This window comes from Trichosurus vulpecula, chromosome 2, assembly GCF_011100635.1.
Source record: "Trichosurus vulpecula isolate mTriVul1 chromosome 2, mTriVul1.pri, whole genome shotgun sequence".
Lineage (NCBI taxonomy): Eukaryota > Metazoa > Chordata > Mammalia > Diprotodontia > Phalangeridae > Trichosurus > Trichosurus vulpecula.
The window spans coordinates 335,830,986-335,858,503 of NC_050574.1; the positions used below are offsets into that span (position 1 = coordinate 335,830,986).

General features: G+C 40.8%; 1 protein-coding gene across 1 annotated transcript; it reads right to left on the bottom strand.

The window, feature by feature from the left end:
• Positions 1-331: 331 nt before the first annotated feature.
• CD86 (CD86 molecule) lies at positions 332-27,104 on the bottom strand. Its single transcript, XM_036746094.1, has 7 exons — positions 26,995-27,104; positions 26,197-26,249; positions 23,773-24,114; positions 21,515-21,826; positions 15,558-15,695; positions 835-880; positions 332-576 (listed from the first exon to the last, which is right to left on the bottom strand). Exons 1-7 carry the CDS (start codon positions 26,997-26,999, stop codon positions 519-521), a joined length of 954 nt encoding a protein of 317 aa, XP_036601989.1. The 5' UTR covers positions 27,000-27,104; the 3' UTR covers positions 332-518.
• Positions 27,105-27,518: the final 414 nt, after the last annotated feature.

The window sequence follows — 27,518 nt, forward strand, 5'->3', positions numbered from 1 at the left end:
TCTCTTTGGATACAGACCTAGTAGTGGTATTGCTGGATCAAAGAGTATGCAGTTTAACTGCCCTTTGGGCACAGTCCTAAATTTTTCTTTAGAATAGTTAGATTAGTTCTCAACTCCACCAACTGAGCACCAGCGTCCCAATTTTCCCACATTCTCTCCAACATTTATCATTTTCCTTTTTTGTCATATTAGCCAATCTGATAGGTGTCGAGTAGTACCTCACAGTTTTAATTTATATTTCTCCAATCAAAGGTGATTTAGACCACTTCTTCATATGTCTATAGATGTTCTTGATTTCTTCATCTGAAAACTGCCTGTTCGTATCCTTTGACCATTTATCAATTGGGGAATAGTTTGTATTCTCATAAATTTGATTCAGTTTTCTATTAGGTCACTCCTTTTAATCTTTTGTTTCCCAGACAAGCTTTCACTGTAGGGCAAGTCTCTCTAACCTTGCTGCCCTGAACAAGTCCTTTTGACTTCTTTGAGTCTCTTCCAAGTGTTATGGACACACTGCGTCATCTGTCTTCTTTTTTTTCACGCATTTGATGGTTCGCTGGTTCCAAAGCTTCATCTCTGGGAAAATAAAAGTAAGAATGGGATGAGGATCATACCTAAGATACTTTCTTTTAAGTCCTCAGGGATGGGGCCAGAGGTGTATGGGGAAGTGGCAGAGGTGACATGGAGAAATGGGGAATGCAAGAGGTGGTAAAGAAGGAGGAAAGACAAGATGGAAATAGGCCATTCCTTAGGCCCATTTGTCCTCCAAACTCCTATTCCTCTTTCTAAGCTATTTGTGTTTTGTGATACTGGCTATGTGGTCAGAGCACTCACCTCTCTTTGGGATGATCAGTATCTTCTGCTTTCACCCTGGTAGCTTCTGGAATAAGATACAAATCACAGTTTTAGAAAAGAGACTTGCTATGGGAAAACAGAAAAGGGCAACACAGCTTCCAAGGACTGTAGGAGCAGCATGGTGATGAGGAATAAGAACAGCAGTAGCATGGACATGGATTGATAAAGTCCTGGACTTGGAATCAGGACAAACTAAGGCCATATCCTACCTCAGACATTCACTAACAAGCTGTGTGACCCTGGATAAGTCTTGGTCTCATGTTTTAATTTGTAAAATGAGAGGTTCAGACTAGATGGTCACTTTCAGGAGCTCTAAATCTATGATGCTATGATTTGTAGCAAGGGATTGCATCTGAATCCTGGTGCTGCTACCTACTACCTCTGGGACCTTGGGAAAGTCATTTTCCTCTCTCTATGACTTACTTTCCTCAGTTGTAAAGTTAAGGGTTGTATTAGATGATTTCTAAAATCCATTCCATGGGGCAGCTAGGTGGTACAGCAAATAGAGCACCAGCCCTGGAGTCAGGAGAACCTGAGTTCAAATCTGGTCTTAGACACTTGACACACTTACTAGCTCTGTGACCTCAGGCAAGTCATTTAACCCCAATTGCCTGCCTTCCCCCCTCAAAAAAAAGATCCATTCCAGATCTAAATCTTATGAATTATATCAGAATGAGGAGCAGGGTCAGCTTTAGCAGTGGTTGGAATAGACATGTGCTGTATGATTTGGTATTGGAGGGTACAGAGAGAGGAGAAGACAAGAAAGAGATACAATGGAAAGAGAATTGGAATTTATCAGATGATCTGTCTTTTAGATTTACTTACCTGTGTGATCTTGGGCAATTAAGCAATCACTTAACATTTCTGGGCCTCATTTTCCTCTTCTGCAAAATGATGGCCTTGGACTGATGGCCTCTGAGGTTCCTTCGAATTTTAGTGCTATGGTCCTATGATTCCAACTTTGTTGTTGTTCAGTTGTTTTTCAGTCACATCTAACTCTTTGTGACTCCACTTGGAGTTTTCTTGGCAAAGATACTGGAGTAGTTTGTCATTTCCTTTTCTGGCTCTTCATATAGATGAGGGAACTGAGTCAAATAGAGTTAAGTGACTTGTTCAGGGTCACACAGACAGTAAATGTCTGAGGCCAGATTTGAACCCAGAATAATGAGTATATCTGATTCCAGGCCCATTGCTCTATCCACTGTGCCACCTACCTGCCCCATGATTCCATCTTATTATGTCAAATTTCCACAATTATAAACTCACTCCTTCTGTTTCAGATTTTATGCCCTGTTAAAATGTGAATACCTCTGAAAGAGCTAACTGTAGTCCCTGTCAGTCTTTCATACCTTGGTAGTCTGAGTTCTTGGCTATCCAGACTACATCTGAGGTATAGCCTAATTGCTCCTAATCTTCTGTTCTTTCCACTATAACAATGCCAACTCCATATAAGGGAAAGGAGGGAAGGCTTCACGAAGGAGGTGTCAACTAAGTTGATCTTTGAAGATGGGTAAAGAATCTGAAAGGTGCAAATGAGAAGGGAATACATTTCAGGCATGGAGGATGGTGTGTGCAAATGCAAGAAGATGGGAGATGGAATGTAGAGCTCAAGGAACAGCTGGTAGTAAAATTTTGCTGGAACATATTGAAGAAAGTAATATGAGATAAGGCTAGAAAGGTAGTTTGGAACCAGGTTATGAAGGAACTTAGACTCCAAGCTACTTCCAAGAATTTCCTTTTTATCCTCAAGACAATCTATGTGTTGTCTTTCATACTCGAAGAGGATCAAAATAACATCATGATGTTGGGGTCAAGATACAGTGTGTCCAACTGTGCATGATCAGACCAATATGAGCTTGAAAGGCTCTACCACAGGTTGTACACAAATAATCCACATTAACTAGAGGCAATAGGGAATCCTTGACAATTTTAGAACAGAAACGTGACACGATCCTGCAGGATAAAAGAAAGCAGGTTTATTTAGCTCCTATTTTGCTTTCATTTCCCCAGGAAGAATCTTTAAACTGAACAGCATAGAACAATAACGTAAAAAGAATGTCAGCTCATGGCTAGTGAAGAGACAACCTGACATCTTTAATTAGATGACAAGGTACTCAAGACATTGATATGATTTCAAACCTGGTCATCATAGAACATGGGAGAGTTGCCCAAAGACTAGAGAAGGATAAATGTCCTGATTTTCTAAATCAGAAAGAGGGTCAACTCAGCAAAACACAGAATGGCAAGATTGACATTGATCCCTAGTGAATTTCTAAAGTATATCATAAAAGTTTTGGTTTGTCAGACTTGAAAAAAGTGTGATGGGGTGGAGCCAAGATGGCCACTAGAAAGCAGGAACTTGCTTAAGCTCTCCTCCAGGTCTTTCCAAAAACCTATAAAAATGGCTCTGAACAAATTCTAGAGCTGCAGAACCCAAAAAATAACAGAGGGAAGCAGGGCTCCAGCCCAGGAAAGCCTGGATGGTCACTAGGTAAGATCTATCACATGGAGCTGGGAGTGGAGCAGAGCACAGCCCAGCATGGGTCCTGCCAGGTCCAACCAGACCAGGAACCAGGTGAAACAGGCCCTAGTGCACTGAATTAGTGAGCTGTGGCAGTTACCAGACTTCTCAGCCCACAAATGTCAAAGACAATAGAGAAAGTTAGTGGGAAAAACTGCTAGAACGAAATGAATGGAGGGCATGGTCAGCCCCAGCCCCAGGGAAGCAGAAGTGGTGAAGTTCTGGGGCTGCTTCCAGAGCTCCAGTTCCAGTTGCTTTCAGCCCCAGGCCCACCCACTGGGAAGAATTAGGAAGCAGATCAGAGCAGGAGAGCAAAGCCTGCTTGGATCTGAGTTGCAGTCCGGGTTGGTGGTTCTTGGGGGAGGAGGAGGACTGGTGTGGCAGAGTTTGTTGTGTAGAAGTAGCTCTGAAAACAGCAGTGCAGCCCCTAAAGCCTGGGACAAAGTACTCTCTACTCTACAAGCAGTCATACTCCGACAAAAAACTCAAGGGTCAAGTAGCTGGCTGGGAACATGAACAGGCAGCAAAAACAGTCGCAGATGCAGACTCAAACTTTGGAATCTTTTTTTGTTGACAAAGAAGATCCAAACATACAACAAGAAGAAGTCAACAAAGTCAAAGAGCCTACATCAAAAGCCTCCAAGAAAAATATGAATTGGTCTCAGGCCATGGAAGAGCTCAAAAAGGATTTGGAAAAGCAAGTAAGAGAAGTAGAGGAAAAATTGGGAAGAGAAATGAGAGTGATGCAAGAAAACCATGAAAAACAAGTCAATGACTGGCTAAAAGAGACCCAAAAATACTGAAGAAAATAGCAGCTTAAAAAATAAACTACCTCAAATGGCAAAAGAGGTCCAAAAAGCCAATAAGGAGAAGAATGCCTTGAAAGGCAGAATTAGCCAAATGGAAAAGGAGGTCCAAAAGACCACTGAAGAAAATACTGCCTTAAAAATTAGATTGCAGCAAGTGGAAGCTAGTGACTTGATGAGAAATCAAGATATTATAAAGCAGAATCAAAGGAATGAAAAAATGGAAGACAATGTGAAATATCTCATTGGAAAAGCCACTGACCTGGAGAATAGATCCAAGAGAGATACTTTAAAAATTACTGGACTACCTGAAAGCCATGATCAAAAAAGAGCCTAGATATCATCTTTCAAGAAATTATCAAAGAAAATTGCCCTGATGTTCTAGAGCCAGAGGGTAAAATAGAAATTGAAAGAATCCACTGATTGCCTCTTGAAAAAGATCCCAAAAAGAAAACTCCTAACAATATTGTTGCCAAATTCCAGAATTCCCAGGTCAAGAAGAAAATATTGCAAGCATCCAGAAAGAAACAATTTGAGTATTGTGGAAACACAATCAGGATAACAAAAGATCTAGCAGCTTCCACATTAAGGGATCAAAGGGCTTGGAATGTGATATCCTGGAGGTCAATGGAGCTAGGATTAAAACCAAGAATCACCTACCCAACAAAACTGAGTCTCATGCTCCAAGGCAAAATATGGACTTTCAGTAAAATAGAGGACTTTCAAGCTTTCTCAGTGAAAAGACCAGAGCTGAATAGAAAATTTGACTTTCAAACACAAGAATCAAGAGAAGAATGAAAAGGTAAACAAGAAAGAGAAATCATAAGGGACTTACTGAAGTGGAACTGTTTTGCTTACATTCCTACATGGAAAGATGATGTGTGTAATTCATGAGATCTCAGTATTAGGTTAACTGCTGAAGGGAATACACACACACACACACACACACACACACACACATACACGTATAGACAGAGGGTGCAGGGTGAGTTGAATATGAAGGGATGAAATCTAAAAAAAATTAAATTAAGGGAAGAGAGGAATATATTGAGAAAGGGAGCGATAGAATGGGGTAAATTATCTCACATAAAAGTGGCAAGAAAGAGGGGGCAGGTGAGGGGGAATGAGTGAATCTTGCTCTCATCGGATTTGATTTGAGGAGGGAATAACATACACACTCAATGGGGTATCTTACCCCACATGAAAGTAGGAGGAAGGGGATAAAAAGGGGGGATGATAGAAGGGAGGGCAGATAGGGGGAAGAAGTAATCAAAAGCAAACACTTTTGAAAAGGGACAGGGTCAAGGGAGAAAACTGAATAAAGAGGGACAGGATAGGAGGGAGGGAAATATAGTTAGTCTTTCACAACATGACTATTTATGGGAGTGTTTTACATAATGATACGTGTGTGGCCTATGTTGAATTGCTTGAGTTCTTAGGGAGAGTGAGTGGGGAGGGAAGAGGGGAGAGAATTTGGCACTCAAAGTTTTAAAAGCAGAGGCTCAAAAAAAAGTTGTTTTTGCATGCAACTGGGAAATAAGATATACAGGCAATGGGGCATAGAAATCTATCTTGCCCTACAAGAAAGTAAGAGGAAAAGGGATGGGGGAAAAGGGGAAGGGGGTGATAGAAGGGAGGGCTGACTGGGGAATGGGGCAATCAGAATATATGTCATCTGGGAGTAGGGGGGAGGGTAGAAGTGGGGAGAAAATTTGTAACTCAAAATCTTGTGGAAATCAATGCTGAAAACTAAAAAAATATCAAATAAAAATCATTAAATCAAAAAAAAAAGAAAAAATGTGATGATTCTTGAGAGTCAACATTGGAAGCTATGTTGCCCTCTTAATTGTTGTCTGACCTTTGTTCTCAAAGAGTACCATGACATCAGGAAATTCATGCCATGACTTGTGAGTGAATAGGATTTAAGTGAGAAAGGACCGTGCAAAGTTACCAACTTCACTTTCTTCTCTGCACACATCTGGGTCATATAGATCAGGATGACTGGAAATGACTCTCACAGTTTCATTAAAATAGCCATATCAAGGTCATCTTTAACATTATTGGTGGTTTTTTATTTAAAGCAAGGCATTGGTAAAGTTTCTCAAGACATTACTAATATAATGATTATCTTTTTAATAAAATAATTAAAAAGATAAAATAATTAAATATTTGCTATAGAGTAGAGATAGATTTTCAGAATCCTGTACAACCTTATTTCCAAAGAGTTCATTAATGGCTGGAGAACCCTAGTGAAGTGCCACAAAGCTGTGAAATAATCAAATTGATTCTTTGTCTTTCTTTAATTGATCAAATTTACAGTTAAGTGATTTTGTCCTGTAACTGCCTAAGTCATGATTCTTTGCCTCTGACATTAGTTTAGAAATTCAGCTGTCCTACAATGAATTAAATCTAGAAATCCAGTTCTCTTATTAATCACTGTTCTATTCTTGTATAAAGGAAATACCCTTGAAGGAGGCAGGTGGACACAAGAGAGTCTGGTCTAGCATCTTCACACCACCAAACTATCTTTCAAGGATGTCAAGTTTATTACCTGAAAAGTCTGGTCCACTATCTCTGACCTTGCAGGTGTACATAAACAATAAACATTTCTTAGTCACAGGAGGTAAGGGGAGGGGTATTGTTGCTAGCCCTCATTCCCAATTTCCAACCAGTCACGGTGTCCCCACCCCCATGATGCTGCCTACTCTGTAACCAATTGCACTGTTTTCCTTGCCTATGCAACTCTGTTCTTTGTTCTCTTGGACTTCCCAAACTATGTGAAATCTAATAAACTCTGTCTTGTGGTATTTGGTCATTGAAAGGCCATTGACTCTATATATTGGTTATTGCTAGCCTAACTAATAAATTGATCATGCTCAGACCATTGTCTCTCAGTTTACCTTTCATTTCCAAACATAACAGCTGTGTCTTGTTCTTATACTGTTGGACATTTTTTTAAAATCACTCACACGAATGACTCATAGAGGAGATGCTCATCCAATGAGCAAATTATACAAAGCTAATATGATGGATGATAAAATTAAGATTCAAAATAACATTCGCAAGCTGGAATGCTAAGCCAAAACCAACACAATGAAATTAAGTAGGGTGGGGGGAAATAAAATCAACACATGCTGTGGTATAAAAGGCATCACTATGGACATGTATGAGTGGAAAAGTGAGTTGTCAATATAGCAAAAATTTAAAAAACTAGGATAGCTGTGTGCTATGCTGAGATAGATGCCAAGTGATAAACCCCTGAGAGGTTAAAACAGAGGAAAGTCTCAGTGTGTGGGATGAATCCCTTATGGAGAAGTTAGGGGAAGCTATAGATGAAACTATACTGGGTAAGAAGGCATAAAGGAGTTTATAAATCTACATTGATTAAAGGATTACTTACAAGAATTACTCATATGGAAGGAAGGAAGAAGGAAGAAAGGAAGGAAGAAGGAAGAGAGGGAGGGAGGGAGGAAGGAAGGAAAGAAGGAAGGAAGGAAGGAAGGAAGGAAGGAAGGAAGGAAGGAAGGAAGGAAGGAAGAAAGGAAGGAAGGAAGGAAAAAGGAAGAAAGGAAGGAAGAAGGAAGAAAGGAAGGAAGAAGGAAGAAAGGAAGGAAGAAGGAAGAAAGGAAGGAAGGCAGGAAGGAAAGAAGGAAGGAAGGAAGGAAGGAAGGAAGGAAGGAAGGAAGGAAGGAAGGAAGGAAAGAAGGAAGGAAGGAAGGAAGAAAGGAAGGAAGGAAGGAAGAAAAATAAGGAGGAAGGGAAGGAAGCATTTATTAAATACCTACTCTGTTTTAGGCACTATGCTAAGTGCTTTACAAATATTATCTCATTTGATACTCACAAAAACCCCATGAGGTAGGTATGATTATTATCTCCATTATACAGTTGAGAAAATGAGGCAGACAGGTTAAATGACTAGCCTAAAGTCATACAGCTGAGCAAGTGTCTGAGGCCACATTTGGATTCAAGTCTTCCTGACGACAGACCCAACATTCGAGCCACTGTACCACCTAGCTGCCTCTGATGGAATCACAAATCTATAAAAACATCTAAAAGTCTTACATTTAAGGTTGTTTTTTTTTAACTCATTGCCACAACCAGCACTTGGCACAGTGCCTGACACATAGCAAGTGCTTAATAAATAATACATAAATAAACGGATGAATGAATAAATGAATAAATAAATAAATAATTGACTAACATCTTTGGCTTGAAGAAGTGCTGGTTTGGAAGCAGTTTATGTAAATAAGATCTGGGTGTCTCAGTTGGCCACAGTAATAACATCCAAGAGCGTGACGGGACTGCTAAGTGAGGTCCCAAGAAAATCTCTGGATCCTAGATTTGGAGTTAGAAGGCCATCCAGTTCACACACGCACAGCCCCCTCACCCCCCATTTCATAGCCAGGGAAACAGGCTCAGAAGATTTCAGTGATGTGCTCATGTATAAAATATCAAAGGTGAGCATTAGAAGAAATCTAATTCCAGCAGACAGAGATGCTAATTTCAGCTAATTGAGTGAAGCATTTAACATTAAGAAATTCCCTTTAACAGTTAAGTGAGTTAATTGAATTTACAAGTAGTTGACTAGGCAAGTGATTGAAAGTAGCTCTCTAAAGAGAAACTTCTTAAAGGGGTTGAACCACTAACACTAACCATGGCAATAACCACACTGAGAAATTGGACACCTTGTCCACAGAACACAGAATCCCCCTACAATGGCAGGGGGTGGGCGGAGAGATGGGGATTTCCTATATGTCCCATAATTACGTTGAAGCCCCACTAGTGAAAAATTCCTGCAAAGGGACCTGCCCATGACCCTTTGGGCTAACTCTAACTCTAAAGGTCCTGCCCTTTCTAGCTCTATGTTTCTAATTCTATGATGCTACTGTCAAAACCACTTAGGCAGATCGGGGACCTCCCCTAAAAATAAAGCTCTCTCTGCATTTTAACTTATTAATTATTTAGTTAAAGGGTTTGGGGTCTGAAACAGTGGTCTCCAAATTTTTTTGATTGTACACCTTTATCAGTAAAACATTTTAATCATGTAACCCCAAAATGTGTATGTTTATTTATTCATAAATTATACATGTGTACTACTGTACTAACATTTTGTATATTACCAAAAAAAATGAGGCAAAACAGACATTTTAAAAGGATGAGATAAAGATGAAATAATATTTGAGCCTAGAGTCAATAGGGAGTCACTGGAGTTTACTGAGCAGGGGAGTACCACAGTTAGAATTATTCTTTAGGAAAGTCACTTTGGCAACTGTGTGGAGGATGGATTGGAGAGGGGAAAGACAAGGCAGAGAGATTAATGAGGTTTGTCATCGTTCAGTCATTTTCAGTCATGCCTGACTCTTCATGCCTTCATTTGGGGTTTTCTTGGAAGATACTGGAAAGTGTTTGCCATTTCCTTCTCCAGCCCATTTTACAGATGAAGAAACAGAGGCAAAAAGGGTCAAGTGATTTGCCCAGGGTCACACATCCAGTAAGTGTCTGAGATCAGATTTCAACTCAGAAAGATGGGTCTTCCTGACTCCAAGCATGGCACTCTATCCATTGTGCTACCTTGCTGCCCCAAGAAGAAGTGGAGTAAACATGCTGGAGATGTTGTAGAAACAGAATCAACAAGATCTAGTTGTGATTGGGTTAAGATTTGGATATGTGGAGGAGGAGAGTGAGCAGCCAAGAATTCCATTGAGGTTAGAAGCCTGTGTGACTGGAAGGATTGGTACCTTCAATAGTAATAAGGAAGTTTGGAAGAAGGGTGAGTTTGGGGGTAGTAGGGGTGGAAGGGCTGGATAATGTAATGAAATCTTTGATTAATATCACAAACCATCTCACCTTGTTTGACTCACCTGTCCCATACAAAGTGAAAAACCCCAGAGAGCAGAGGCTATCTTCTGAGGAATGGGAGGGTGTGATGGGGAGGGAGGTGTCTTTTCAGAATGGACTCACCTTAGCAACTGGGAGCCATCTCCAGTCATCCTGATCGATATCTGGCCACTAGACCCAGATGGCTCCAGAGGAGAAAGTGAGGCTAGTGACTTTGCACAGCCCTGACTCACTTAAATCCAATTTGCTTGCAAGTCATGGCATCACCTTCCTGATGTCATAGTCTTCTTCAAGAATGAAGGACAAATAATAATAACAGAATGGAGCCTATGGACTGCTGCCATGAATGTCTGAGTGATGGTTAGATTAGAACTATTCAGAGAGGCTGACATCCACCTAAGAAGGGAGGAAGCTGGGAGCTTGCCTAATAGATTGTTGGGGCAGAGTGGGGAGCAATGAGGAATAAAGGTAGCCACATGGCTGTATTGGAAACAAGCCGCATATTGGGCTATTTGAGGAGAGTGGAATGTGACCCATCCTTTCACTCTCTGATTAGTTGATCACACTCCCTTTTCAGGTAAGGCTGTGGCTCCCCAGGAGGGAACAGACACTACTGTGGAGACCATTGGTCTACAGCACGCAAAGGAATAGGCTTTTTGTAGTCTCCCCTGATAAGGCCACATCTGGACTTTGGTGCTCAGTTTAAGGAACTGTTTCAATAGGGATATTGATAAATCAGAATAGGTCCTGAGGTGGGCAACTAGAGTAGTGAAGGGCTTGGGAATTACATCACATGAAGAATGAATGGTGGGACTGGATGAATTTAGCTTAGAGACAAGAAGACTAAGGAAAGACATAACAGTTACATCCACATATTTGACATACTATACTGCGTTTCCTCGTCTATAAAATGGAGAGGTTGGACAAGATGGCCCCTGAGGCTCCTTCCAGCTCTAGATCTATGACCCTAAGATTTTCCTCTGTTGTTCCAGAAGATAAAACTAAGATCAACAGAGAAAAATTGGAAGTGGGGACATGGGACCTTGAAGACCAATTTCAATTCAATTCAACTCAAAATTCAGTTTAACAATTTGAACAGTCCAACCTTGGGAAGGCCTACTTCAAGAGGCAGTCAGGAATGTGAGGAATCCAGCAGTGATTGAATGACCACCTGTCAAGAATGGTATTTGGAGAGAAGTTGGACAGGATGACCTTTAAGGCCCCTTCCTGTTGTAACACTGGGTCATAGAACATGAGATCAGAGATTTACTGCTGGAAGGACCATCAGATGATAAGCTAGTTCAACGTCCCCATTTCACAGTTGAAGCAACTGAGGCTTAAGGAAGTTGACTTGCCCAAAGTCTCACAGGCAATGGGCATGGTTGATGATAATACGAACTTATACCCTCTGACTCCAGACTAAGTATTCTCTCTACAATGCTATGGTGTTGCATGTTTCTTGGTAAGTGGGTATTTGTTTGTTTGTGTGTGTTTATCTGTACGCAGTTATCTTTCCCTTAACAGACTTCCATACTTAAAGAATTCATCTGCTTACTCCCCAGACTGCTCTAAGAAACAATAATTCTAAACTCAGAGAATTTAAATGTTGTATGATACCATCCTGTTCTTTCAGTTGCTAAGATTTAAAGTGTCTGGATCTTATTGGGTGATGTACCTAAATTGCCCCAAATGGCCAGCAACAACCAGAACATTCTCATGTTCAACAGTATCACGCTTTGATGGCCAATAGCCATTAGCAAAGACGCCATCCATTAGTTAAACAAATCAACCATGTGATTGGAAACACAAAACTTATTACAGAAAAAAAGACTAATTTTTTAGTCATTATCAGATATTTTCAGGTTTCTAGGTAACTCTATGCCCCAGGATGTTGGAGGAAAGTCCCTTTGTTTTCTAAGTCCTAGTCTCTCTGCTCATTATCAAAGATGCTGGAACAAACCCTAAGTGTTACTGAGACAAAGAAACCCGTGGAAAGCCTAATACACCTTCAGGTAATAGGAAAAGTGATGGGAGAGGGATGAGGGCAGGGGGAGTAATTGGATAAAATAATTACCTCAGAAGTAAAATGAGAAATGTTAGGATGATTTGGAACTAGTAGATTCGGAACACCATGTGAAGCAGATGGTCCTACTGTCCAAGTTTAAGAAAGTCCTCTTCAACTTTGACCTTTGTGAATTTCTTTACATGTCTTCCAATCATAAGTTCTAACCTGTGGGCTTCAAGCTGAAGTACAGAAGAGTCTAACCTCCTAGGAAGCACAACAGCTTCATGGTGATGGTTTTGGAGACCTAACTTCTCTGGCTAGCACTTGCAAGTCATGACATCACTTTCCTTGTCCTCTTTGCAAACAAAGGACAAACCACAGCAACAAATGTGTGATCTCTCTGATCCTCAGTTTCACCATTGACAAAAATGCAAGGGTTGGACAAGATAATCTCTCAGGCTCTTTTCTTTTCCCATGTTCCTGTAGTCTAGGATTCTTCATGAAGCAGGCTTAATCTGTTAGGGACTTTTACAAATTGCCACTATAGCAAGCTAGACATCATAGCAAAATGCACACAGCAGTTTTTCTTAAAACAAAACAAAGTGAAAGAAAGCAAGACAATACTGGATTTGGAACAAAAGGACCTGGGCTTATATCCTGGCTTCACTGCTTACTACCTGTGTGACAATATGACCTCTATGGTCCCTTCCAGCTTTAATTATGTCTCTCCCCACTCCTTAACGCCTCTCCCCTCAGTGCCTTCCCTCTAGGAATATCTTCTATTTACACTGGATGTATCATGTATATACATAGTTATTTGCATGTCATCTCCACCATTAGAATGTGAGTTCCTTGAGGGCAAGGACCACATTTTTTGCCTTTCTTTTTGTCTCTAGTATTTAGCACAGTGACAGGCATATATTAAACAGTTAATAAATGCTTATTGAGTGACTAAGTATTGATAGCCTAGTCATACCAAGAAGAAATTTTTGCTGTTGTTCAGTCATTTTTCCAGTCATGTCTGACACTTTGTGACCCCAGTTGAGATTTTCTTGGCAAAGATAACGGAGTTGCTATTTCCTTCTCCAGCTCATTTTATAGATGGAGAAACTGAGGCAAACAGGGTGAAGTGATTTGCCCAGGGTCACATAGCTAGTAAGTATCTGAGGCCGTATTTGAACTCAGGAAGATGATTCTTCCTGACTCCAGGCTGAGTGCTCTATCCATGGTACCACTTAGCTGCCCATCCAAAGGGTATGTCAGAGGTAAAAGAAGAAAAGATCTAAGGGCAGGATTCTGAATGAAGAAGATATAAGCAAGGAACTAGAACCAATGGATGGCACAAAGAGCTGCCATGGCTAGTTGGCAGGATTTGCATATTTGTCACCCTATAACCAGCAAGTTTATTTTCTACATAAGCACATTAACCATGACTATAGGTGCCCCTGCTATTATCCTTAAGTAGTCAACAACCTGAATTTATTAAGTCCCTACTATGCCCTAGGTACTGTGCTAAGCATTAGGGATACAGAGAAAGATGAAAAAAACAGTCCCTGCTTTCAAGGAACCCACAATCAGCTGAAGGAGGCAACAAGCAAACAATTATGTACAAACAAGATCTAGACAAGACTGGGAAAGACTTACTCTAGAAGATAGGATTTTAGCTAGGATTTGAAGGAAGCCATAGAATACAAAAAGTAGAGATGAGGAAGAGAAAATTGTCAAGGGAGGTACAATGTTGTGTTTGAAGAATAGCAAGGAGGGCAGTGTCACTGGATTGCAGAGCTAAGGGGAGTAAGCTATAAAAAGGAAAGGTAGGAAGGGACCAAGGGGCAGCTAGGTAGAGAAGTGGATAGAGCTCTGGGCCTGGAATCAGGAAATCTCCTCTTCCTGAGTTCAAATCTGGCCTCAGACACTTACTAGCTGTGTGACCCTGGACAAGTCACTTAACCCTGTTTGACTCAATTCCCTCATCTGTAAAATAAGCTGGAGAAGGAACTGGCAAACCATTCCAGTATCTTTGCCAAGAAAACCCCAAATGGGGTTATAAAGAGTCAGACACAACTGGAAAAAAAAATGACTACAGGAAGGGACCAAGCTATGAAGGACTTTAAAAGATAAACAGAGGATTTTATATTTATATTGCCCGGAGGCAATAGGAGACCACTGTAGTTTATTGGATGGGGGGTAGTGGTGACATGATCAAACCTGTGTTTTAGGAAGATCAATTTAACAAAAAATACTATAAAGGAGCCCCTTGGGGATTTTCCTTGAGCCTTGGGGTTGAGGCTCTGGTGGATGCCAAAGGTAAAAAACTCATACTAGTTTTGGTGCATGAGGGCTCTTGGAGAATAGCTATGAGGTTTATCCAGCCCCATAGACCTCATGTAACACTCAGTACTGAAGCTGCTTCTTCAAGGAAGCCATTTTCTCCTCGACTACAAACTCCTTTTAACCATCAGTCAGGGCTTCACGAGTTCAGAGGTCCTTGTGGGTCTTCTGCAGCAGAGATTAACAGGAGAGAAGACTGAGTGGATTCCATGGTACTGGGCAGTGTTAGCCAAACCACCAGCAGAATCACCCTTTATGTTATCAGTAAAGATCTGACATTGCTGTCATTTGGCTTCTACAAGAGCCGGTTGCTACAGAGGCTCCTGATTTGCCTGAGCCCTTTCATATGTTCGCTTATTTAAAAAACATCTTATCAAGATTCAGCCCATGTTCTATTTATTTGATGAAATAGTTGAGGAAACTATTCTGATCCAACATTGTCTCCCCCTTTCTGAACTCATTATAGGACTTAGAATAATCCTTTCACTTGGGAGAACTGTAAGAGGTCATCTGGACTGCCTCTTACCTAGTACAATAATCCTCTCTACATCATTGTTATAAGATAGTCAATCAGCTTCTACTGGAAAACCTCCAATAACGGGTAGCTCACTACCTCATGAGGCAGTCTGTTGCATTTTAGCCAGATTTGTTAGGAAGCATCTGCTTCTATAGAGATGAAATCTGCCTTCCTGAAACTTTTACCTCTTGGCATTCAATTCTTCCCTCTGGAGTCTGATGGAATTGATCCAATCCACTTATGGATATTATGTTAGACATTTTGTCCTCCTGAGATGTTCAAATTAGAGCTGTTCCATTTAGTTGGATACAAAACCAGTGAAAAACTTTATCTGAATTCATCTGTTGGTTTTGCGGTCTATGAGTTACTAAGAGACATGTGGCTTAGTAGCTCAGTGGATAATGCACTAGGCCTGGAGTCAGGAAGATCTGAGTTCAAATCTGGTTTCAAATGCTAGCTGTATGACTCTGGGTAAGTCACTTAACCCTCTTCACCTCAGTTTCCTCATCTGTAAAATGAGCTGGAAGGAAATGGCAAACCACTCCAGTATCTTTTCCAAGAAAACCCCAAATGGGGTCATGAAGAGTTGGATGTGACTGAACAAGTATGCATAAAGCGTACAATATTCTAGAAGAAAAGAAGCAAATAGGCAAGCTGTGACTTGAATAGGTCTGAATCACCTACCTCTTTTACCACAGAGATGAGGACATTTTTTCCAATGTGGCACTCTGAGGACGATCAGCAGAACCACAGTTATAACAAATGCTGTTACTAGCCCAGGAATCAGGAAGTTGCTATCCGGTTCTTCATAGGGTTTCATCTCTGTACAAGGAAATCACCACAGGATTTCAGTCCGCCAAGTCATTTCTAAACCTTCTGCAGCCTGCTGCTTTTTCTATTCATCCGCAAAGCTGCTACAATGCAACAATGAAAACCAACATGGAAAGTCCCAAGGCCCACTGTCATATAGCCCCAGCAGCAGCCACAGTCAGTGAGGCCAGGGCATGTCTGTCCTCACTTTCTTAGAGATTTGATCATCTTTTAGGTATATGTGAAAGTATGGGCACAGCTGAGCTCCTAAGACATGGAAAGATGATGATGGCACCCATTCTAAGAGTAGATGGCAAAAGTCTCAAGCTGTTTTAGATTTCTTTCTCTCCTTCCCCTATCTCTGCCAATCCCCATATTTAGTCAGTAAGTCCTAAAGATGCCCCAAATTCATCTCCCTATTTTCTTTCCCTCTCCCACCACCATGCCCTTACAACTACAGATCTGGACTGTTGTAATAGCCCTGATCTGTTCTCCCAGCCTCTAGTGCCATCCCACTCTATATGCCACCCAATGATTAATCCTCTTAAAATACTTTCAAAATGTCACATTTCTGCCCCTCAAACCTGTAATGGTTCCCTCTAATCTCCAAGTTAAATTTTAAACTCCTTGCCTTGGCTTGTAAGGTCACCACAGTCTGGCCCCTATATCATCTTCCATTTTTTTTACATGAATCTTCACCTCCAACCAGGTTGGTGTATTCACTGTCTACCTAACAGATGCCTTCTCACCTTGTACCTTTTTTATAGCATTCCATTCACCTGAAATTTCTTCCCCCTACCCCATTTATACTCTCCACATAAATCCTATAATTTTGTAGGATCTGATTCAAGCCCATCTCTTCCATGAGGCCTTTCCTGATCACTCTAAGGAGAAAGGCCAAGGTCGCCCACTGCATCCCTTTGACTAGCTTGACTTTTGTCTTGTTGCTAGACTTCAATAACTCTGGAGGAGTGAGGCTGATGATTTTGTGTGGCTCTGCCTCACTTAAATCCAATTCACTTGCAAGTCCAGACAGCATCCTCATGATGTCATTGGTACTCTTCAATAAGAAAGGATAAACACAAAGGGATCACTCCAAGCCACAGTGACCTATTTGTTCCTTACCTACCTATGCATTCATTGGAATAATTCATTTGACAATTATCATGTGCCATCTTAAGATATCTCTTGTAGTGTTATTGAAGTATTGTCCCTATCAACAAAGGGAAGAAGGAAACTGTGATTTTTCCCAGCTGGAAGCAGGGAATAAAGGATGATGGGAGGTGGAAGTTACAGAGAGGAGATGGAGTCAAAGAAGGAAGCCCGGGCATTTTGGAGCCCTGAGGAGAGAGGCCTGGGTAGACATTTGCCAGTGCTAATGACCAGTCATAATGGCCTACAAGAGTAGGGTGCTGCTGCCCTGAAGTGAACACTATCATGAGCAGTTGGAGCCTTGTCTGACTGGTTGACCTACTGAAAGAGAGATCTTCCTAGACAGTTTTGCTTTTTCCTAAATTATCATTGAAATTGGGACCTGGAGACTCTAACCCCTCTCCATATATATCCCTTTCTCTACGTCATTACTTCCTGGCTTTGCTTACCCTTGAGAGTTCACTGCTCTCTTTATATCTCATTTATTTACTGTCTATCCATTTAAAACTGTTTTTTTCTCCAGATGAATATAAGCTAATCTTCATCACATCATGAGCCAGTGTTTTCTATAAAGGAGTGAACCACAAAGAGGGGGAGAGCCAAAAAGAAACCCATGGATCAATAGCTCTAGGAGCACTCCCAGGACTTTCTTCTTCATGGAACTCTAAAGTTCCCAAATCCCTGTCTTACGCAGCTTCTACTTCCTATCATGCTTTAGTTCCTCTTTCCAGCTGGGAAAACTACACTTTGCATCAGCCCTATTTTGTATTATTGGGTTCAGACACTGGAGTAGAGAGAGTCAGCCTTAGAGTCAGGAAGACCTAGCTCCCATTCCCATCTCTGATGCTTATTGACCCCAAGCAATTCTCTAGGACTATAAAATGCATAGCAGGTACTATACTGCATTCCTAGTTTCCTCATTGGCAGTTCCCTGCACCAGATAAATCAGAGCCTGGTCTGGAAAAAAAAAGTATTATCATATAGCAGATGTTAATGGGCATTCTTCAGAAAGAGTTGGGTAAGTTGGTAAGTTTCCTTAGATCTCCCATCAATGTATGAACTTCCTAGACGAAATGAAAATTCCTGTTGTTCTGAGTTGTCATTGTCCCACTGATGACACCTTTGTTCTGGTGCTGACTCAAGATCTTGATTAGTTCACATGCCTGAGATATGCCCTTAGACTTGGCCTTTTAAAAAGAGAGTTGAATTCAGAGATTCTGATGAGCATAGAGAAAAAACATAAAGAAGCTAAACACAGAAACACTTGAATGAATGAACAAGTGAATGGATAAACGAGTGAGTGAATGAATGAATAAGCATTTATTTGTTTGGGAGAAAGAGACATTAACATACACCTGGCCCTTTCAAATGGACAACTAGACTGAGAAACAGACAGCTATCCATATATGGAGAGTTAAAGACATGGAAAGAGAGAAGGAATCATTGCCAGATAAGAACACCAAAGGAGAGAGGGAACTGGCATTAGATGAAGCTATAAGGGATTGGTACTACAGGAATCAAAAATTCGGAGAATAACCTGGACTTACTCCTTTGCTGATATTGTGAACTATAAAGATTGTATTCATCCTAAGAGAAGATGGGACCTACCAGAAGGAAGTTTGCTTGATTTCCAAGTTCTTTCTCTGAATAGGAGGTTGGAGAAAAGGAAGAACCAGTCCCAAGGCGGCATTATAAATCAGAATGGCAATGTAGATCCTTGGGAAAGGTGGGGCCCAACAGAAGGGAGAGTTGTTTATCAGCTTGGATACATATTCTTTGTGTTTTCTGACAGATTAAATAAATCTTTTCTATAACAGCCATTTCATTAGTTTTATCCTGCATGGTACTTGAGGGACCTTTTAGAGAATGACATAACCCAAATTCTGATGTTACCAGGAGAAGCCCTGGGGAAGGGAAAAAGCCAAAGAAATTAATCAGAGATCTGAAGATAAATCCAGAGCTATAGTTGTGAGTCCTGATAGTTGTTTAACTTTTCGTGCCTGTGGCATGTTTTCCCAAGTTGATTTGATGGTAAAGACCATCATTTCAGTACATAGCATGGTGTCATATATCATAGCTTACTTCATATTTGTTTAATGAATAAATGTAAAATAAATGAAAAATGAATGAATTCTAGTTGGGATCCAGCCTGGATTGTTTACTCCAGGTCCCAGTCACCTCCAATACATATAGCAAAACCCTAAAAGACCAGATCAGATTCAAGTTGAGATAACTTGTCCTCAAAAGTACAGCACAGAAAGGTACATTCCTTGAACCCTTATTCGTTCAGAACTCAACTGGCTTCAGTAGGTTAAGGTAATAGGATCTTTGAACTAAGCTAACTCATATGCCTTTGATTTAGGGGCCTTCCTAAAAGTAAAATAAAATGTCTAGACTGAAAATACATGCCTACATGAGTCAGAAGAGATAAAACTGTTTCCCCATCAAAATGTATATGTCTGTCTGAGACAGAGTGTGATGGCAATCAGGGTGTGACTTTTTGCCTTTGTTTTTTTCATTTAGGAATGTTTCTCAGCACTAAGGCAGTCAAGTACCTCTGATGAGTGTTGCCTTTTTCTAACAACAATGTTACTTGCAGCTGCTATGGAGGTGAAAGACCAACAACAAGACCAATAATACCAGCACACAGGAGGGCTGCTAGCACAGGTTCTTTGATCTGCTTTTCTAAGGAAAGCAACTTTAAGGGGTAAACAATCTTACTTTAATTAAACATACAAATTCCATTCACTTAGTTCAGGGGGGAAAGTCAGCACCTTGAACTTCAGAGCAAATACAAACAGAAATTACAAACAGAGACAATATAAACAGATCAACAGACAGATTTCTGTCTGACTACAGCATACATAGTTACCAAAGAGAGTTTCTGTCTGTCTACAGCATACATAGTTACCAGAGAGAAAGAAGCAACAACATCTGCGTGTTCAAAGCTTGGGGTGCTCCTTGATGGCTACCCAGAGTCTCCACACCAACTCTCTTCCAATGAGTGTACCCTCAAAAGGAAATACCAACCTCAGAGCTTATGTATACTTCTTCAGGGTCAGAGGGTATCACAACCATGAGACTTAAACCCAAGTGACCTAAGCCTTCCCATGACTTAAGCAGGTCATCAAAGACTCTTGATTGAAACAGAGACTCTTGATTCAAACAAAGGACTCAATCAAAGGCACTTGATCATAGTAGTACTGAAAAGCACTCAAACAAAAAACAACAAAAAGTCCCACTTTGCTTGCCATAATATTTGATTGCCTCAGTGCTGAGAAGCGCTCCAGAACAAAAGACAACAAAAAGTCCACTTTGCTTACCACTACATTGGAAAGGCAAAACTCATCAGAGGTATCTGACTGCCTTAATGCTGAGAAACACTCCTAAACAAAAAACAAAGGCAAAAAGTCCCACCCTGCTTGCCATCACACAGACCCAAAAAGGTTTAGAGTCTTCCCTTACTGTGCCTGGCTACTGATTGCCCACTTTCAGTGCCTTGAAAATCTGGTCCCCCTTTTATCAGTCCTCTTTTACTTTTTTCCTTTTACCTTTCTGAAAATTCAACATTGTTGCCCACACCCTCTTCCCTTACACAGTACTCAGTCTTTCCATAGTTTCTGTAAAATTGTTCTCTACTGGTTTTCCTTCTTCTTATCTGATTGTTCCCCCACACACTTTTTCCTGCAGCCTAAATGTGGGTGCCTCTCAAGGCACTTTCTTGTACTCTTTTCTCTTTTCTTAGTATGCTCTATTGGAAATCCTATCCACTCCTATGGCTTCAATGACCATCTCTATGCAGATGACTCCCAAATTTTTACCCAGGGCTCCAAAGCCTTATTTCCAAATACCTGTGGAATAGATATTGCAGATATCCAGAGTACTGTCTGAAATTCAACACATCCCTCTTACTCAATTGTAACCTTGTGCAGATCAGGGATTATATGTTGTTTCAGCTTTGTATCCTTCAATACCCAGCCCATGGTACTTAATAAATATTTATTAAAGTAAGCTGAGTTGAACTGTTTGCACTGATATTTTTTCACTATTGATAAGCCTAGCTCTTTACCCATGACAGAAAATTGTTAATGTAATTGTTAATATGACAGAAAATTGTTAATACCAAATGTTACTTGCCAGTAACTCCCTTAATGACACTAATAATGTCAGAATTTCAGTGAGGTCTTTATATTCCTCTCTTAAATATTCACTTTTAATTAGATTGAGCTGAACCACATCCTAAGTTCCCCCACCCAGAGATTTTACCTTGTAAAGGAACCTAGCCTAATCTGGATCTCAGCTTCTAATGTTCTTGCCCTCTTCCATTGGGATTCATGGCATGAAGGGCAAAATAGCCAAAGTGAAGTGGTTTTCCTTGCTCAGATTGCCAAGGGCCACTGAGGTCTCATGACCAGGCCTTGCTAACTCATATTACTTCTTTCCCCTCTTTTCCTAAAAATATAAAAACCTTTCATGGGTCTCTTGGTTGGGAAATCCATTGTGCTCTGCACTCATGGGACATCCCCCAGGGTGAAAGATTTGCTACCCTATTACCTCAGTTAAAGACATTTATTCCTCAACTCACAGCTTTGATTTATTTCAGGACCTGAGACCCATAATTAACTTAAACATTTATGTTTACTACTCATTAAGAATATGACGTATTAAAGGATCCTTACTTATGAGCAAAGTCTCAGAGGTAAGGAGTTCCTCTGGCCCCTGGGTTTGTAGGAAACAGGTGATGTTAATCCAGATGGTAGAATCAGTGATGGGCAGAGACAAGGCAGTGGTAACATTGTAGAGTTGGCTGGTATCATCTTGGGACAGATGTATCTCTCCAAGATACATAGTTGAGTTTTTAGTCTCTACTACCCAGTAAATCTTCTGAGGCTTTGGATAGCCTTGTTTAGAAGAACAGGAAAAATTCAATACATTTCCAATTTCTGCAGTCTTGTTGTCAAGTCGCGTGATTTCAGGCCGACTGAAAGGGGCTAAAAACAGAATTGAGACATTAACATTTTTTTTATTTCATTCCAAACCTTGATGCACGGTGGCGGTGGGGGGGAAGAGGGGAAATTTTCAGTCCCTGACCAAAGAGAAGGGAAGGTAGGGATTCTTAGGATAACTTGGGATGGATAACTGATGTTGCCATGACAACAGTGCTGGACTGGGAATCAGAGGACACAGATTCAAATCCTAGCTCTATTACTTACCACCTATGTGACCTGGGCCTCAGTTATGTCATTGGTAAAATTACCTCTAAGATTCCTTCCAGCTTGGAAACTATGATCCTAGGATTCCAGTAACCCCTCTTTGCTCTGTCCTTTTCCAGGAATGGAAGTACACAAAACTTTTTTGAGTGGGGGAGAGGTCCAGATGTGTGATTTCATCAGCACTGGGAACTCCCAGTGAGAAAACTCCCTCTCTGAATGCAGATCAGCAACTACTATACAACTTCTAGTCTTATAGAACTTTGGGAGAGTGGCGGGGGAGGGGAAAAAGAGAGACAGCATCTGAACCCAAATCTTCCTGACTCTGAGGTTTGCTCCTTATCCATCTTCTTGCCTCTCATACACAGCATAGGGCTGGATAATAAGATAGAGGACAGAGGTAATTAGGTGACATCTTGGTGGGGAAATGAATATACTGATAAACAGTAGTACTCTGGAAGTCTTATTTGCCTGGGACACTAAAGGTTTCATTTCACTGGTCTCATAATCCTCTCACTTCATATTTTCACTAAGTTCACTTTTTCTCTTTCCAAAGAAATTATTTCTATGCCTATAATCATCAAGCTAGTTTGCAGGAACTCCTCCTTAATTCAGAATCTGGAACCTCAAGAACCTCTAGAACATCACACACACATACACACATTCCCCTCTATTCCTAGAAGTCATATTCTTCGGGTCTGGAAGTCAATGGATAATGACTCTTTCTGCCACTGGCAATAATTGGTCCTTGACTGTCAATATGCCAACCCTCTTTTCCATGCTTTCTTTCCCCTCTGTAAGATTTCTTCCAGCTCTAAATTGTTATTCAGTATTTTCAGTTGTGTCCTACTCTTTGTGACCCCATTTGGGGTTTTCTTGGCAGAGATACTGAAGTGATTTGCAATTTCCTTCTCCAGCTCATTTTATAGATGAGGAAACTGAGGCAAATGGGGTTAAGCGACTTGCCCAGGGTCACACAGATACTAAGTGTCCAAGCCAGATTTGAACTCAGAAGGATGAGTCTTCCTGATTCCAAGTCCAGCATTCTATCCACTGTTGGGGCTTAATAGCTGCTTCTTTCCAGCTCTAAATGCTTAGTCCTATAAGGTGGAAATTATAATACCTTTCATTTCCTGGAGAACCTTAGAAATGTCTATAATGTCCTTTATGCTGCATAGAGCTGTATCAATAGGAGATCTTATTTAAAAACTTTTGCTTTGCCCCCAGTTATAGATGGGTAACTTCTGGCCAGGAGAGGTGCCTTTTCTGTTGCTCTCCGTTTGGGTCACATGGTGCTAATCAGTGACCTCTACCAGAAGGTGGAAAGGAAGTCTTAAATCAGTCCAATGTGCAACTTGCTAGAAGCTCCAATGACATATCTGGAAGGGTGAAAGGACTGAAAATACTGGTTCCTAAGGGGACCAAAAGACCATAAAGCATTACGCCAAGCTAAGTTGTTAGGAACTGTCTTGTCACCAAAGTGGGGATTTATTTAACTATCTGTGTATTACATCTAGCCACAAATGTTTTTGTTCATTTGACTGCTCATTTCCTAAAAGCATGTTCTCAGTGATCTTACACATCAAATGGTAAAAAGCACCATGGACTTTTGGTTTAATTGAATCCCTGAATTCACCCCCAGTGGACTTTCCAGACATCTCTCCGCTTTGCCTTTACTTTTCTAAGCCTCACCAGGTAGCACCCAAGAACCATAAGTGACTACTTACCAAGGACAGACAGCAGAAAAGGCAACTGATGGATGATAACTAGTCCTTTGGGGCTAAGGTATTGCACAAAGCATGTATATGTCCCCTGGTCCACAATCTGAACATTGAGAAGATGTAAAATCAAGGTGGTTTGGGTAAACTTGGTGCGGTTAATGTAGCTGGGGTGAACGTGGTTTTGCTTCTCTTTTCCACGATATAGCTCATACAGAACATCATCTTTGGCACCTTGCCAAAATATCACTAGGTCTTCTGGGCTGATGGCTTGAGTATTCTTGAAACCACAGGGCAGGTCTGCAGTCTTATTGAAAAAAGCCCCAACTTCTAACTTTGTGGCTATGCCACCTAAATTGGGGAAGAGACAGACAGATATACAAAAAGGAAAAAAAAGAAAACTCACTTTCATTTATCCATAATAAATACATAATCCCTCCTCACCAGTGTCAGTATAAGTAAATGAAACCAGTACACCAGGGTTTAAATGGCCCCATAGGTAGGGCTGTGCTGGGAAAAAAAATGCCCATATGGGGTCAGCAGAGAGCCAGGCACAGGTGTGTGGAGCTGCTTAACATGATACTCAGCCCAGCTGTCTTTGCTCAGGCTGCCCAGACCAACCCTGAGCACAGTTCCTGATAACAGAGGCCTTAGGACCTAAGAAAGGGAGCAGCCGCAGGAGGAGGGAAGGCTATGAATCGGAATCAGAAACACTTAATAGTAATTTCCTTTATTAACCTCAGGGATCTGGTTAAAGCAAAGAGCTGGGTTTGGGGAATTCATAGGAAATTGGTACTTGGAAAGCTGATACACACTAGAGTTTTGTTATTTGTCAAAGCAAGCAGGCAAAAAAAGCCTCCACATACACTGTATGACAATATAAACAGATATGAGGTTCAGCCCTGTAGATGCAAGAAACTCACCCAGCACAAGGGGGAGGGAGTTGTGTTAGGAAGGAAACATGTTAGAAATTAGGGTTCAAGTATCAAAGTTATATACCCTAAAATGAGTTTGGCCTAGAACAGGTAATAGATGTCAGATGCGGGGGAGGGGAGCGGCATTCCTAATCAGACCCAGATGTGATAGAGAAATTTCAGGGGTTCCTTTATAACCCCTAGGCTCTGGTGAGTTCTGGGTGGGGAGAATTTCTTTATTGCAACCAGAAACTGAGAGGGTCTGAGTTGACAATCTGAGGCAGCCGGAGGGTGGTCAGGAGTTTTATCCAATCAGAAGCTACAACCATTAAGCACCTGACCCAGGGTTAACTAGGATCAGAACAGTGGAAAAGTACAAACCTGTCTTTCTTTGCCAGTATGCTTTGCACTAGGCCCACTTAAATGACTGCACATTGTTGTTCTAGTTTTACAACAATAAACATCAAACATTATAAAGGTTACAATTATCACATAATTATTTTTTTTTAATTTTAAGAGGGGAAAATGGAAGGGGGTGCAAATCCAAGGTCAAACCAGGTAGCAACACATTACCAGCTCTAATGGGAAGGAAATAGGCAGAATCCAGAAAATCGGGAACTTCGAGTAGAGTTCAAAGCCAAAGGCTCAAAGGACACTACTGTGTCAAAATCAAGTCTCGAGGATGCAGCAGGAAGGAGCTGCTGGTGCACCAGAGCTGTTGTGCTACCAACAAGTCCTTGAATAGCTAAAGAATATATTCACAGGTTGGGGAGTGGACAGAGAACTTTGACTGGCCAGGAGGGAGGGGATAGTTCACACCTGCAGGCCCACCTACTAAGAAGAGTGACTGCAGTCCTTGACCCTTAGAACCTGCCCAGTACACACTTCTGTACAGGTGGAGATTATAAAAACTCTATGCTCTCTTCACCGGCCCCGTGGAGCATCAACACAAAGCCAAGTCTGTGAAAGATAGAGGAGTAGCAAACTCATGTTCAGACCCTCTAACTATAAAGATTGACTTCCCAGCCATTGCACACGTAAGTCATCACTCATATCTGACAGACCCTCCCCCTTCACTTTCCTTTTGTGGGATTCCTGTCTTCCTTCAAAGCACAGCTAGGGTTCCACTTCCTATGTGAGGCCTTCCTAATCTCCGTTCCCAGGTATTAGCACTTTTTCCCAGTTAAATGATTTTAAATTTAACTTGTTGGCTTACTTGCATACATATTCTATCTCTCCAGTATAACATAAGCACCTTTAGCAGAGATGGTTCTTTTTCTGTCTGTAAACTCAGTGCCTGGAACATCATAGGCACTTTATAAATGTCATTTGAATTGAATCGGGAATTATGTTGGGAAATCTGTGAGACTAATGGTTGCTTTGAGACTAAAGGTTCTTTTATTTGTCTCAGGTCAGTCAGTGTCTATGTCTTGGCAAGGAGGGGGATGTTTATAACACCCAGACTTGAAGGAGTCAGTGAAATGATGCCGAAAACCCTAGAAAGTTAGAATGTTCTTACCTGAAAACATAATCATGAACACCAGCAAACCAAGTATTTTGCAGTCCATAGTACTGTCATTAAGGAAAAGAAAATGAAAATTAGTCAGAAATTAACCATTGAATCTTCATCTACATTTTAAAAATGGAAAGAGGATGCTTGGAGCCCTTTGGACTATAAGTGGGATGGGACAAAGATAGGGCACTCTGATTAATATTTAGAAATTAGACCTGCTTGTTTGTTTCTTATTGAGTTCACTTGACTGAACCGAATAAAATATCATACAGAGCATTATAAACTCATAGCCATTGTGAGGTCTGCCTTTGGGAGTAATGAACTTCCCATCAATATTAAATCCTCAAAAGGACACTGGACAACGATTTTTCAGTGATGTTATTGAAGGAATTCATGCCAGCTAGGTCCACCAACTTTGAGTCTTTCCCAATATTAAAATCAGTCTGTTAGGTGATAATGATTAGAGTTTGGTTTTGTTTCTTGGGAGAATATCTTAATCTGTCTTTTCATCAATGTAGATATTTCCCAGTGTGGAAACTCTCTCCACCAATGCAGATTGGCCGCTTGCATATAACTTAGAGTTGTTTAGGGTACTTAGAGTTCAAGTGCCTTGTTCATGGCGATGCAGCTAAGCTGTATCAGAGGTATCATTGTTGGTAAGTCTTGTCTAAATAAAGTACTCTTCTGATACCTTATTATTGCATGGAGATGGTTTTGGATGCCTAAAGATCTGCCAACAGAGCTCTGTTGCTGGAGGGTCCTAGCAAGCTGGAGAGATCAGGAAAGTGCAGAAAGGGGACTTACACCATGTTGCTTATCCAAGGATCAATCTAACTGGGTTCAGACCAAGTGATGAGTTTTTTCAGCCAATAGAAATCCATAAAGAACTGTCTGCTTCAGCACAGAAGGAACACCTGCTCAGAGATGAAATAGGAGATACTTAAAGCTGAAGTAATAAAATCATCCTCGTAAAAAGTAATTTTATATAGAACTTTAAAATTTACCCTTTACATATATTATTTCATCTTCCCGAAAACAATGAGAGATAGGTGCTATTATTATCTTCATTTTACAGGTGTGGAAACTGAGACTAAGAGTGGTTAAGGGACTTGCCCAGACTCACAAGGCTAATAGGTCTCTGGGGAAGGATTTGAACACAGGCCTTACTAATTTCACATCCAGAGTTCTATTGGCTATGACAACAAGCTGTCTAATATAACAATACTAATTATAATAATTACAATAACAACAATAATTAATATCATTATTATGTCATTCTTCATGGAGCAAAAAGCTTTCAGTGTATAGAGACCTGACCAAGAAAGTCA

What these genes read in the sequence shown, in the direction of transcription:
- CD86 (XM_036746094.1), bottom strand. An exon ending in TCATCTCTGTGGTAAAAGAG is followed by an intron (nt 881 to 15,557) that starts GTAGGTGATTCA and finishes ATCTTATTCCAG; the next exon opens with AAGCTACCAGGGTGAAAGCA. An exon ending in ACTGATCATCCCAAAGAGAG is followed by an intron (nt 577 to 834) that starts GTGAGTGCTCTG and finishes TTATTTTCCCAG; the next exon opens with AGATGAAGCTTTGGAACCAG.